Source organism: Amphiprion ocellaris, chromosome 8 (assembly GCF_022539595.1).
Source record: "Amphiprion ocellaris isolate individual 3 ecotype Okinawa chromosome 8, ASM2253959v1, whole genome shotgun sequence".
NCBI classification, from domain to species: Eukaryota; Metazoa; Chordata; class Actinopteri; family Pomacentridae; genus Amphiprion; species Amphiprion ocellaris.
Window position 1 is genome coordinate 27,484,328 of NC_072773.1, and position 15,187 is coordinate 27,499,514.

The 15,187-nt window shown below is 41.9% G+C and overlaps 1 protein-coding gene across 1 annotated transcript in view; it reads right to left on the bottom strand.

Moving 5' to 3' along the window:
* Nucleotides 1–2,872: 2,872 nt before the first annotated feature.
* b4galt5 (UDP-Gal:betaGlcNAc beta 1,4- galactosyltransferase, polypeptide 5) overlaps nucleotides 2,873–15,187 on the bottom strand; it is a 29,258-nt gene continuing 16,943 nt past the window's right edge. The window contains exons 2-9 of the mRNA XM_023278657.3: nucleotides 11,604–11,723; nucleotides 11,280–11,393; nucleotides 10,724–10,851; nucleotides 9,118–9,234; nucleotides 8,737–8,924; nucleotides 8,530–8,652; nucleotides 7,944–8,045; nucleotides 2,873–7,349 (exon numbers count right to left, since the gene is read on the bottom strand). Of these exons, the coding sequence (XP_023134425.1) occupies nucleotides 7,202–7,349; nucleotides 7,944–8,045; nucleotides 8,530–8,652; nucleotides 8,737–8,924; nucleotides 9,118–9,234; nucleotides 10,724–10,851; nucleotides 11,280–11,393; nucleotides 11,604–11,723 (1,040 nt within the window). The 3' untranslated portion in view covers nucleotides 2,873–7,201. The remainder of the gene's footprint in view (nucleotides 7,350–7,943; nucleotides 8,046–8,529; nucleotides 8,653–8,736; nucleotides 8,925–9,117; nucleotides 9,235–10,723; nucleotides 10,852–11,279; nucleotides 11,394–11,603; nucleotides 11,724–15,187) is intronic.

Sequence of the window (15,187 nt, forward strand, 5' to 3'; positions counted from 1 at the left end):
TCACAAGATGGTCACATGAAGTAGTCAGATGATAAAGTAAGGAAGTTGGGTCAATGTGTTGAGGATATTAACGTGTTTGTAGAGTCAAAGGGTAGGTGAGACGTTATGACAATGGATGAAGCTGAGTGAAATGAGGTGTAAAAATTAGTTGACCTTGCACCACTGAAGCGCTGTCAGCAGGTCTCCTGTACAGCATCAGCACATAGTTTTAAAAGACAACATCTCCCAGCAACCAGAACAGGATGAAGCAATCATGGCATAATGAAACCCAGAGGCTAGACATAAAAATAAAAATGCTGGAGGGGCAATACAGAGCGGATGGAGAGAGTGGAGGTCACATGCAAAGGCAGATATGGCTGTATGGGGAGACAGAACTGGCTGAGGGATGGGAATGGAATAAGAGGAATGATTATGAGCATGAGTCAGGAGAAATACAGTAGAAAGAGTCAACAGAGATAGAGTTTGAGGGAAAATGTGAGCCTTGTAGTGGTTGCACCAGACAGTTTGGAGAGAAGGGGGAAGCTGGGAGAATGAGCCAAGCTTGCTAAAGAGGAGTACTCGAGCTGATAGACAGGGATGTGACAAGGGCAGGGCAGGCAGGAGTGCAAAGGATGGACACTGAGACAGAAAGCACAACAGTGTCAAGGAGGATGAATAACGTGAGAAGTGGAAGCAGATGTGTTTACTGCCTTCTTGTCCCTCGGCTGTACGCCTCGTATTCTGACAGGGAAGTCACAACAGGAGCTGGAGAAAATACACTAACCCTAACCCTACGCACAAGCATACAATGCAAACAGTGAGCTAAAATAGGGCAAAGAACAGCAGTGTAAGTTTAAACCCCAGGGCCTGACAGCAGCTGGATTCTCTGCCATCCCTTGGGAGGCAGCATTACACAAAGGACTGTCCTATTGGTGACCTGGAGAAGGCACAATAGAAGGGGTGGAGGATGGTGAGAGAAAAGCACATCAAAGGGGAAGGGAAGTGGGCTGTTGTAATGCTCATACCTGAAACCATGACAAATAGTTATGTAATACCTAATATGTTACAAATTCATGTGACACTGGCACATGGGCAGCGTTGCTTTCCCTCCTCCTCTGTGTCTTGTTTGTGCACACACATGCACGCTGGCCGCATCCCGTAAGGCACTGTTGTTCTCTATTACTCAAACGTTTGATTTAACCAGATATGAGAGTACAGGCCCTTGAATGCATGATGTCAACACATATATCATATAGAAGGTACGCAGAAAGCTTAAAAATTGCGGAAAGCTAAAGGGCACGTCTCTGTGGTTGCTTCTCTTTGTCGAGGCCACGTTTGGAAGAGGCGTGCACACACACGTTCGCAGAGGAAGCGGGGATGAAGAATGTGACACCATTCTGCACCACTAAAAGCTACAAATTCAGTTATTCAGCTATTTCCTGATGCATATTCCAGTTTAAGACGCTCTGTGGGGAGTAGTGCGCTGAAACAGACACACAAGCTGCATACAAAGGCAAAGGCACCACAGACGACATCAAAGCCTTTGAGTAGCGCAACACTCAGGAGGGTGCATGTGGACGAATTAACAATGGGTGTGTATGCGTGCGTGCGTGTGTGTGTGTGTGCGCGTGTGTGCTGGCGTGTGTTGTATACACATGCCACGACAGCTCTTGAGATCTTAAGAGCTGCCCTCTGTGTGTGTCTGACAGAAAAGTGGCACTGGTGTTAGCATACCAAAGCCTTGTGTTTCCCAGACTCCGTTAAGATGTGGCTACTCCAGCCGGGCTTCTGTTCTGCTGCCAAACTGCTCTTTCTTACACACACACGTTGCAACTACTGCTACACAACAAGAGAAAAGCACTCAGATACACATGTTTTTGCACATTTCATACGCAGCACATCATTTAAAGTAGTGTCTACCTCTTCCTTAGATTTAAGCCAGTGTGGGGAAATGGCACTCAAATTTTTGGGGAATGTATGCAGATATCTCATCCCTGCCACTTAGTATTTCCTTCTCCACGAGCATAATTAAATTATCAGCTGTCACTTCTGTTAACCAGCGGAGATGTGCAGCTAATGTGCTAAATGCCACAGGGCTGGAGCTGCTCTGATTCAATGAATCTTAAGTGACCCATCGTCAAAGCATCTCATTCTGTGTTCTATTTTCTTCTCATGGTGACATCCTAGAGTATCTGAACAAGAGGCGTCTTTGTCTCAGGGTCCAGCTGTGTACAGTACAAACTGTCAGCAGAGCACTTAAGCGTGACAAGAATGGAAAATGGGACAATTATAAAGAGGAAATCTGGAATAGAGATGCTTGAATTTTGCTGCTAACTGTGCATCACAAGAGATGCAGGCCTGGTTTCTGAGCCAAAAGGACAGACAGCAAACCTCTGTTCAGTGAAGAGTGTTTAAGAGGTGGCTTGATGCTGCCTATATCCCTGCTCACAGAGCTCCTGTGTGCACATGCAAGCATTTAGTCAAGATAAGTAAAATCAATTAAGGGTCCTCACATGGGTATTTTTAGAAAGGTCTCAAACAGTCCTTTTTTTCTCTCTATCATCACCTATTATTGTCCAGGCAGGCTGCAGGAAGTGACAGCAGTCGTTTGAACCACAGTAAAATACTCCCCATTGTTCAGCTCCATCACTTGCAGCTCGTAACTGTTGCCAGTTTGTGCTCTGTGTCTTGTTCAAGTAATGAAGCGTAAACTAAATGTCTCTTAACAGGAAGCATGGCTGTGTGTGCATGTTTACACTCAGTGGTAGTATGCAGTATAATCAGATCATCATTCATAACATCTAAAATAGTCACTGACCACACTGTGAGGAGGCAATGGTTCCAGGAAGCTAAGTATAAGTAGACACAGAACAAACACACAATCAGGCAGACATTTATCTTTACAAGTTTCGTTTTATTGGTGTACTCTGACAATAACAATGATGGTATAAAAGAAAATCTCCATCATACAAATTTCAATAATCAAAAGATAATATGCCAATACACAAACAGATCCACATAAGGCTGACATCAAGTTTTGACAAGTGGCTTCAAATGGCTTCAATTCAAGGAGAATTTCTCTCCTTACAATCAGAGAAGATATATCTTAAATTTAGCGATCTGTATGCTTTAATTTTTTTTTTCCATTTTTTTTTAAATAGTTAGCTTTCATACAAAAAAATAATTTCTGCGGATTTTGGAGTGGATTGTGTCGCTGGTTCGGGTGCCGGTGTTTCATTGCATTGTAAAACATAAGGTGTTATTGGCTGACACATTGTTATCCCGCAGCGCTTTCCTGTGACTTACACCTTACCCCAGCTGCTGCCACTATCAAAGAGACATCACATGCAGAAACAAGGACACACAACTTGGTCTGAAGATTGATGCCCGTGTCTGCATGATGTCTCTCTCCTCCTGCTACAGCATGTTAAGTAGAATGTGGAACACCTCTGAGATTGTGAGAGGAATCTAAATTTTATGGGATAAGAATATTTTTCATTAAAAACAAACAAAAAAAACTAACAAAAAAAAAACATCTGTGCTGGGAAGCAGTGATGTAAAAACATTGATGTCACTGTGTAAGCTTCACTAGCACTTAAATGGCACCAGATAACCCCCCAGCCAACCCCCCCCAAGCCTTGTTCTTTATGCTAGCATCTGTAGTGATTTAAGACCTTATAGAACTTCTAAAACACTACACACAACAATATTTACAATGATCATTATCTTGATATGCACTTTTTTCAATTTAAATATTTTTGCTTATAAAAAAAATAAAAACTTGAGTGAAAAAAAAGAAGAAGAAAGAAACACTGCAATAAATTAGAAGCGTTAAGGCTGCCAGTCTTGTCAGATGCCCAAAGAATGGTCCCTTCATTTAAACTGGCATAGAATGAATCAGAACAGGTGAGATTATGGTACAATGAAGCCTCTTAAGTGAGCAGCAGTCTTGGTCTGTGTCTGGACTGAGACCATGTACATTATATATAAACAGGAACAAGACTATCCAGCATGCTCTTATCACCAACTGAACTCAATCTATTTCCCATTTCAGATAAAAGCAAAAGAGAGAGCTGACCAATTTTGACCCTGTTACTGAGTCATCTTGTGGATGAAGCTGTCTAGTAGTCACAAAAAGAATATCTTCGTAAATATGATGCCGACTGATGAAACTGCTCGTTCTACATTGTGGAGTATAGAGCCTAATACCGACTCTAAGAGTATATAAATCATCCAGAGGGTTTTTCTACTGAAAGGGTCCCTCACAGTCCAAATCTTCACCTGAACACTCACACTAAAACCATTTGGCTTTTACTATAAGTCCATCCATCTTTGAATTTAAAGCAATGAAGTACGTAAAAAAAAGAATATACAGTGTATCATTTAAGTGTCAAGAACTAGAAAGAGAACCTGCAAGTTGTTCACAACCAGGTCACTATAAATCATATCCTTATCAGTGCTGAAAAACTAAATGAAAACTTTCAAAATCTAGATGGAGGACAGTTAAACCCTCGGAAAGGTTTAGCCATTTCACTCAAACACACGCGGAAAAGAAAACATAACACAAATGCCGTTGCTGTCCACGAATTCCACTGGGCACCTCCTGAGTGATTGGCTTGGGAGGTAAACACGTGCTTCTGCATGTGGCAATGAACCAGAACATTAAATACATGGATTAGCTTAACCCGGCAGGATGAAAAGGCAGCCGGCTTACACATGTACAAATGTAAACACACTGAATATCTACTCCACCTATATGCAAGATGGAATTAAATAAAAGAGCCATAAAAAACTGAAGGATGCTTTTCGCTTGTCGATACCAGCCTCTATGATGTTAGGATTGGTTCCAGTAAGCACGTAGTGAGAGTCCCTCAATGGGAGCTCTGGAAGGTCAGCACCATTGATTATCAATTAGTACAATGGAGGTGATCAGTGAAAGACAGTGACCACTAGCATTTTCTGATTCTGTGTCTTGCTCTTCCTGTGGTTGTCACACAAAATGGCTTCCTCCAACACGTCTGTTCACAAGATTAATAACGTCAGGCTACTGGTCCCGTTCCATTTCATCAGAACCAGCTACTCATTTCTGAACAGGAACTCTGAATGAAATGAAACTGCCTCATTTGCGCAGACCTGAACCTCACAATCCCACACAAATACATGTAACTATGTTTCAGTGCATCTAACACAGTCTGCCGTATGTCGCCTACTAGATCATCACGTCAACCGCAAGAAAAATAAAAACTGAACAGTTAAGGAAAACAATCCATAAAATAAATAAAACGAGGTCCAGCCTCTGTACTTCCTATTTCAACGTGGGAACACAACGGTTTGTCACCCAGCCACATCTTCCCCAAAAGACACATCTTAAGAGACGCATACAAGGCGATTTGTGTGAAATGAAGTAGCTGCATGACTAGAGGACAGACAGTGAGGAGAGTATCTCTGTATGATATTTTAAAAAGGAACTACATTTACAGTATTGGGATATTTTACTCAAAATCAACACTGTCAAACACACAAATCAGAGAGGAGCATTACACTGCTGTGTATTGCCAGAGGGCTGTCAGTCTGCATGCCACTGAACGCAAACTCTACTCAGATCAACACCCTGGAGTCTGATTTAAGCAAAGAAATTCACAAGCCAATGCCTGGCTACAAGTTAACAAAGCTAAACAGTGGTTATCACCTGATGTTCTTAGATAAGCATTCAGATCTGCTTTTCCTTATCCAAGTCTAGATAAAGAAGTGTCAGTTAAAAAAATAAAGGCAGCCATAGATCGGTTGTTGGAGATACAATTTTCACAGCACCCGAGGTGGAAAGAAGAGGGCTGGCTAATAGTATTACAAACACTAGACAATCTGAAAAACAACAAAGCAAAAGCTTCTGTAAACACCAGTGACAGTGACAGCAATCAAGTATTCTCTACCTCCAGCTCTCTTCTGTTATGATGAAGGTGAGTAAATAAAAATAATAAATGCGGGATCTAAATATAAAATGGCAACTGTTTCTCTCTCTCTGGCCTGGATTTACACACCGCACTCAAAGTGAGGTCTAAGGTCAGTCTGCCAGCGTTTCAGAGGCGAAACCTCCTGGAGGTCACCTCGATAACCTTACACTGAAGACAAGATACATACAGGCCATTTGCATAGCTCTCCCTCACTTACACACAGACACGCACACGGATACACGAGTTCGGAAAAGGGGTGGCATGTTTGCTTAGGCAAAGTTGAGTTGAATGTGAAGTTTGCATACGCAGTCACTCCTTCTCTGTAGTCCAATAAGGGTATGCTAGCACCTGTGCTATTGCATTTGTATAGTGAGGAAGTCAGGGCTAAGTTCTGCTGTCTGATATTACAGCTTATTGCTAACAGGATGAGCATTGCACTCCTACATACAGCCACTTGCAGGCAGCCAGAACATTCAATGCAACTATGCAAACACAAACATCACAGTCTTTAAATGGTATATTCGAAGGACAAAATATAGTCAGTAAGAGATGATTGAGGAATTAATATTCTCTGAACTTAGAATAAACTATTTCACATACGATATTTATGACTGAAAACACTCACTCTTCATATCATCATCTCTTGCTCTCTTCACTTGTAGATTTGGCATACCTTGTGCAGAACCAGCTGCAAGAGTCCACTTTAATTTGCTGTGTGTTGGTGTGTGTGTGTGTGTGTGTGTGCATGCAAATGTTTTCACAGGTTTACTGCATTTATGAGATAAGAAGTGCAAGAGAAAAGTAAAAATCAAAGCCTCAGGACCATGTCAGCACATGTAAGTCGACTCTAATGTGCGTGCATGTGTGGTGCGTGCGTGCACTCCAATGTCCATGTGTATCATAGCCTATTTGAATAAAGCACAATAGTGCAGGGTGGAGCTAATTGTGGACAGAAGAAGAAAATGAATCAATGAATGGATGCTGAAGGCCAAAATGGTGCAAAAGGCATGTGGAGACTGAAGTCTAGATAAGCCCAGATGAGAGGAGTGATGGACTGTGGCACAAACAAGTGCAGCAATTATCCCTATTTTCTTATATGATTTATCAAACATACTTATTTGAGTCTCCTTTTTTTTTGCATACAAACAAAAGAAACAAAGCAAAAAATCCTTCAACTAAAAAGTCCAAAGCAGTGCTGCAACTGGTGAGATATGGCTGATGTCCCAGAGGACTTTGATTCCCAGGTGTTTTGCAGTCCAGGTCTGCCTACATCAGTAGTCAGCTATGGGTGCAAGTTTTCTGCTCAAGCTGACTGTGATGTTGGTGTAGAGGAGCCTCCTGGACACTAGAGGGGAGTAGTTAAGGTTGTTAAGACCATCCACCTTCTGTCTCTCCTTTGAGTGGCGTAGTAGACTATACCTGAAAGTATACACAGTGAATCAGACGAGGAGAAAACTACAAATACATAAATGGGAATGAACGGCACGTGAGCATTACTAAACAAGATATTGTGCTGCAAGCTGGTACAGTCCAGCACTGATTTGTACTGTTTATCTGTAGTTTAGACAAAAACATACAGATTTTTTTTCCACGAGTAGGATTCATCACTACTGCTACAATTACAAACTATATGGAAGATTTACTAAGAGATTTTTTAAGATGTCAATTTGTAGTAGTTATTTGTGTTTTTTTTTTAACTTATTATACACTCCATGCAGTTTCTGATTAACAAATGAAAGAAACATTATTCCCGTGGCTCTTTTAAGTAACTTAAGAATTTAGCCCTGAAGCATACAAGCACATCACATGCAAAGTCTTTAAAAGAGTTGAAATTCTCTCAAAGTCACTGCTCTGGCTTTTCATGTGACTGGCTTATATCACATGAGCCTAAGCCTCATTGCAATTATCAGCTCCCACTTTTAACCAAAGAGTGTTGTGTGTGTGTGTGCGTGCGTGCGTGCGTGCGTGTGTGTGTTTTTGGTGTGAATGAGCTGCGCATACACAGACACTAACCTTCCCAGGAACTGCACTTCTCCGCGATGGTGATGTGGAATTGACATGTAGCGTCCCTGCTCTCCGTGCGGTCTACTTACTGTGTAATTGGCAAACCGCACCCTGCACAAACACGTTTAATGATTTTAATCCATGAAGTACACAGTTTAGCAGAACAAGCACTGTGGCATTAAGTCTCATTGTCAAATTTTCATAGAAAGCATACTATTTATTGCTCTGATAAATAGGCGATTCTATTACAAAACAATCAGTAACATAATATAGACATACAAATACAAGACAAAAAGATTTTACAGTAACTGCACGCAAAAGGGATTCCGGATTACAGGTGGAAACAAATACACGCCAGTCAGTAGGAGCTGGCCGTGTATGTTGAGGGCTGTGTGTGTGTACAGCTGCCGGTGAGCTGCGTAGGTGGAGGGAAATGCTGTGAGGCAAAGGCAAGTGGAGGAAAAACAATACAAAAGCCTGCTATGTGCCTACCGGCCTAACTCATCTCCTGAAAGAGTAAACAACACTGCCAGCCTCGTGCTGCAGGGCTGTCAGATAGCCCAGTGTCTGCTCTCTCTGTAGGTGTTCCTCTCACCTGTTCCAGAGGTCATCGTCCTCTCCTCCCCAGCCCCAGAATGCATTAGGAAATCCATTAATCTTTTTGAACTGCTTCACCGTCAGGCCACTGACACCACCGAAGAACTCATTATACGGAAGCCTGGGAGAGACAATTACACATATTAGATTCATTTTAAGTAAGAATACATTCACAGTATATTCCCATGGAGACTTGGAGACTCACATATAGGAGTACTTGTCGAGTTTGACCGCAAAGTGTCGGGGCATTTCCGTACAGCCATAATAGTTCCTGTCGTTCTCCATGAGGTGGTCGACATCATGGAAAACCAGACAGTCCCAGTTCATGTCCTTCATAGCCTCCTTGTAGCCCACATTGAACAGCATGGCTCGGTTAAATGGCTCTGTCCCCACCTAAAGAAACAAAAAAGATACTTTGATATTATAACAGTTGTTATTTTTTTAGGGTTATTTTACTTCAGTAGTTTCAACTATTTCAACCATTACCTACTGTAAAACAGTGATAGTGTATCCTCCAAAGAAGGGCACCCAATTTCTCAGTGTTTGGATTCACACACTGTTAATCGCTGCAAATGTGTGCGCCTACCTGCTCGATGACATAAAAGGCAAACTGGAGTCTCTGTTTCTGCAGCACTGGCACCAGGTGTCTCAGGAGGATGGGCAAATGCTCATGTCGGTTCCTGAATGGAACAAGGATTGCCACCTAGAGACACAAAATGGAGAACACAACAGAGATGAGATAAAATGCACAAGCAAACATACAGAAGTGCATGCTTTATACATAAGTATGCAGGGACACACAAAGCCACAGAGCCCTTAGATGTGTGCAGTAAATCGTACTATTTGTATAAAGTACTGAATATTTCTGAGACTTGTGAGCTCTCAGGGGTAGGTAAATGGGAAGGTGCGAGTGAATACAACATCAAAATCTATTCATTTTCTTCAAGACAAAAGGAAAAAAAAAAAGAGTGGCAGGTCTTTAAAATCTCCTTCCCACAATGAGGTCTGACATGCATCAATCAAAGCAGCAGAGTCTCTAAATGCTGGTGAGAGGTGTTTATGTTTCCCCATGGAGCAGTAACTATGACAGCGCCCGTTTTTAAGTTTCTTTTGAAGCTCGATAAAAAACTGTGGCAGTGTCACAGGAATGAACAAAAGGCAAAGGAAATGGATAATGTCTAAGAGAGAGACTGCTGGCTAATGAGACAGAAAAAAAAACTGGTTGTCAGAAAATACACAGTCCCTTGAGCTAAAAGAATGTGAGAAACAGACAGACAGATGGCCAGCAAGATTGTTGTGCACGACAACAAATAGAGAGCAACAAAAAAAGATTTATAGTAGAGGGGACTGGACAAAAAAAACGACACGGTACTGCAAAGCACAAAGAACGAGGTAATTCATACCATGTCAGTTTATTGTACACTTTTATATGCTTTCGCAATTTTGGAAGCAACTGAGACATCATTCTGATTTGCACAGCGCAGAAGCATGTGTATGAGAAGTTCTTTTCTCGTGTGACGGTAAAGGGACGCCTCATTCCAAAACACTGTATCTCATGCACTGTGCATTGCATTTTATGAAAGGCTGAGCCTTGTCTCACAGATATAAATGGTGTGATCAAAACCAGTGAGAACACCTGGGGATGCAGTGAAGGCAGCATCAGAATCTGCAACCAACATCCCTCTAAAGCACTAAACAAATTCAATCCTATAAATCAGAAATCTTGCAGGACTATTGTATTTGACAACATTATTTTTAGTGAGGTATAGCTATAAAATCTGACAACTAATTGTACATATTTGCAGGCTGGGCATCACAAACCAAATACCGCTAACAGAAATGTCCTGGGGTGAATGACCACTTATGTCTACAAAACACAGTAAATTGCACAGATGTGTGCATAAGCATCAAGCAATGTGCAAATCAGTGACAAATTAAAGGGAAACCCCAAAGCCCTCTTGCATAAATTCTCTCTGGACATTATTCCTTCCCTTATTCTTCCCTTTGGTGCTAGGATCCTAGCGGAGAGTGCACACTGTTCTAAAACCCTCTATTTGGGATAAGAGCCACACTACAGCGATACAGTAACCTCTTGTGCCCAGTATGGAGGAGTCATGCATTTGTTTCTCCACTGGCCAGTCTGTAAATCTGCCCAGTGAGCTGAGCTTTAACAATATCACGTCCGCATTTACCTTCCAGCGAGGTAAACAGTCGCTGGGCTTCCAGTAGCCTCCTGGGGCCATGCTAGGCTCTCCTTTCAGCAAGACCCTTTCCACCTCCTCCAGAGATACCTCACTCATATTCACCTCCAGCCTGCCCTCTGTGTTTGGGGAAGAAAAAAAAGAGGGAGAGGCAAAAGAGTCAGGGATCATATGGGGCAGAAGAGAGTGACAAAGACAGTGAGAAAGAATCATAATGTGCATGTTAAATAGATGGAGACAAAGAGACAGGAAAAAAGATCAAGAAGTGCATGATTAAGAAAATGTCCAAGTCTATGACAGTTGAGCAATCTAGGACAGGGATTACTGGGCTATGCTATTACAGCATATTTGTATGCATCATCTATCAAAGCTGAAATAAAATGTGTGCTCTGAACCATTTCCCTACTCATTACTACAACAAATATGAACAGAGGCATAGTGAAACTTTCAAATGACAAACATTTTCTTATTTGGTGCTCAACATGCTGCGTATCATGAGCTCCAATATAAACCGAGTCTTAAATCAAAACTTTAACAGTGCACTTACTCATGGAGGGCAGCCTCTCAGGGCAAACCTGTGAAGGGAGGTAGGTGAAGCCCTCAGGGAGGTATGTGGTGGGCGGAGCATCACTCTCATTGAAGTTGAGGTCATAGGAATAATCTGAAATCAAACATGTTTATATATCAACACGACCATTAGCAGGAGCCTAATAGTCTCCTAATATTCCCGACCTGTAGAGATTAGCTGCATGCTTTATTGTTTTGTGTCTATATATATTAAGGGGTACCTAAACTATACACAATGCTAACAAGTTTTGAAACAGTATTCATGCCTGCAAACTCCCCGGCATATCCTTGCACATGTTTTTACCTGTGCCATTGATGCTGTAGGCCCCTCTCACTACTTGCTCCAGAACCTGAGCTCCAATGTTCTTTACGTTCTCTCTGATCTGGATCCCTCTGGCTTGGACCATGAACACATACTCATTCACTGGGGACAGAGGAAAGAACAAAACAAGGTTCAGTAATTGTATTATGATGCCCAGACACAAGGAAATTGATTTAAAGAAATGAACTGCGATGTGGTCAAAGAACACGGCGTCTTATCACCATACATTCTTAGTGGTAACAGCCTGTAATGGTGCATGAGTGCAAACAGCTACTGCCAAAATAAACAAACCCAAACGTAAATCCTTCACAGTTCCTTATCTCGAGACCAACATCCCTCCCTTTATTTCTCCCGCTTGTCGAGAAACAATGCATAACACTACACATGTTTAAGTAAGCAGGTTCATGTCTGCTGTAGTGTAACCACACTCTTCCACCTGATCTGGTACAAACTAATTATCTGCATTGGTGACTTAATATGAGGGATTTCCCAACCACACATCAAGGGGCTTTCAGTCCATGGAAGCCAACTAGTGGAATGTTAATCTATGGTGATAGCAGAGGAGGAAAGAGAACTCAAACATAGTAACAGAGAGAAAAAAAAAACAACGGATGAATGACAATGAATTTAAAATTTGATTGGGTACTGCCTTCTGTGTGTGATAATTGCAATGTTTTGCCTTATTATGTTGTACTATTTCCAGTCCCGTTGATAATGGATTAAACACAACATGACTCATTTGTCTGTCATGGGGGAAAAAAAAACATGAAAGGAGGGTGTAACTGACAGCTCAGATCAAGGAAGTATTGTATTTTAGTATCAGTATGTGAAAAAACAGCACAGTAACCACCCGTGATACAGGAAGAATGTGCCATGCTGTACATGTGCATCTCAAACGATAACAAGCGGCAACTCATCAACGTGATGAACTTCTAACATTTTGAGAAGGACATTTTGTTTTTACAACTGTTCAGTAGATTGAGAGAACCGTTAGTACTGGGAACTTCACTAGAGAAGCTTAGTGAAAGTTCCACTCTGTGTACGTTGGCCTAAATAATACCACAACAGAGGCTAATTTGCCAAAGAGGAGCAATGCAATGGAACAAAAAGGGGGAGTTTGTGGTCTAACTGTGAGTCACCCAAAAGGCCACACACACCTGCATTCCAGTGCTGGCTTGCATGAGAATGTGCATGCACAGTAAAAACCTATGTCACTGATTTACTAGAAAAGTGAATCACACATATTTCTGATGCCAGTAAACAACAGAGGAAAAACTAAATTCCTTGAATAACTTGCAGGATCACCGACTGCTACTCCTGAATTCTTCATTTGGAGCAGCACTCCAACACAGTGCTGCCACACTGATGGATCTGCCTTAGTGAATCTGCATCCAACTGCACAATCACTGGCCATTAATCCAATCAGCATTTATCTTAAAGCAACCCCAATATGATCCACACTCTTCTGGAGATGTGTGTCTGTGCACATGGTGTGTGCGCGTCTAATACTGCTGAGCTAGAAATCCACGGGATGCGATTTGTCATTAGTAATTGTATTACAGTTTCCATCACATTCATCTTTTGTACAAACTGCCAGGCTTGCAGGACAAGAGACTAGTGGCTAAGCGGTAACTGAAATCAATGTTCTCATTTTACTTCTGCAACACGCAAACACTATTGTGAAGATGGAGGAAGCCTACAAAAGATAATCATAACAGAAAGAGGAAAAGGACACAGACCAGATCCAGTCGACTTGCACTGTAACACATTTAGAAGAGCATCGACTCACACATAAACACAAGCATGCACAAATGCATACACACACTCGCTGATGTCCTCCTGAGGCGCCATATGATGGAAAAATGCTAAGAGGCTTCTGGAGTGTGACTCAGTGCAGGCACCAAGATATTTTGACATGTCCCATCCTTATGCCTGCCAAGCATATAAGTATAGAGATATTTTAGCGATGTATTGCCCAACCAGGAAAAATCCAAACTACAAATGTAGTGTATCTTTCCCTGCAGTACTTCACTAAACCATCTAAACACCTGGGGAGCAAAGCAAAACAGAATTGCAGTCTAGCCGTTCTGTAAAATCTTCTTAGAATTTTGGAAAATTGTCAGAGATAACAGAAAAACACTCGATTTCTGTCAAATAAGATAGCATATTGCTTTTACTGTATATGGACTGATCTTAAGATCTTAGGCAAAACCTTACTAACACAGTAGGACACACCAGAAGGCCATTAGCACTGGGTATAAAAGTTAAGAGGGATGTATTTACATGCACACTTTTAAGTGTAATTGCATTCATATACAACTACATGGTAGGCCGATAGACTGGACGGAGCCTCTCTATAAGCCAACCCCTACTCTCCATCCAATCAGAAGCACCCACTGTCACCCATCAAGCATGACAGGAGACCTTGAACGACCTTGTCTTCTATAGCTCTCACAGAACATGCTGTCCGCATGCCAAGCCCAGCCCACCTACCCTCGTCTCTCTTTCCACACTGCTCCCTCTTTCTTCTTATCTGCCCTTCTCTCTATCTTCCTCTTCATCTCTCTGTGCTTTTGTTCCTGTGTAATGTAGTTTGTATCACTTTCTGTCAAGTCCGCTTGTTCCTATCATTTAAGTAAATAATCTGAATGATGGATTGCAGGCTTACGGGGACAATTCCAGGCACAGCCCCTGCACCATATTTTAATGAAACAGAGGTTAATCGAAAAAGAAAAAGCCAACAAACAAGCGGAAAAAAGGAAACGCACACGCACAAATGCACAACCCCCCTGCTTTTCCTCTGAAAGGCAATTAACTCCACATTGATAGCTCAGCAGTGGGAGGTGATCGGTCCCGTTCTGCTAGCTCCCTGATAAGAGCTGAAAGGCAGTTTTTTCTTCCAACAGAAATGGTTTCTGTGTGCACACACACCTTACTTACACTCATAGCTCTCAGGGTTTAAAGCTGTCACACTCAGAAAGGGTCATTTTAATGCCACTGCATATCAGTGACACCCACAGACCCATACATTTATAAAGACACTCAGAGAGTAGATCACTATGGGTGCAAAATTCATCAGATCCCTGCTGAATGTGTGTTTTGTCAGTTGAATTAATTACACTATCAGTAATGTAGCACATTAAATTGCCTACACATCACTTAGCAGGTCCATTTCAATACCTTACTGGAAAGTAAACAGGCGATTACTCTACACATTAACACTAAATCCCTCACAATTAACTGGAACCACTGTAATTTGAGTGCATTGATCTATTGAGGACGTGTAGGATTGCTCAAGATTGGTGATGTAAGCCGACTTCTTTTAAAGACAAAATATGCGTGTTCCCTTTTTCAACCACTATTGGTTTTCTACTGATGGGACTAGCATGTTATTACCTCTTTTGACCCTGTGTAAGTGATGCCGAGAAATCCAGAGACTACAGCCGATCAATACTCACATGCAGCCGCCTCTCCGACAAAGCACAAACGCATACATGCACCATGGACAAAGCTGTGTGTTGCCCTCTGGGGACATTATATAGGGCTGTTTTCTTAACCCTGTCATA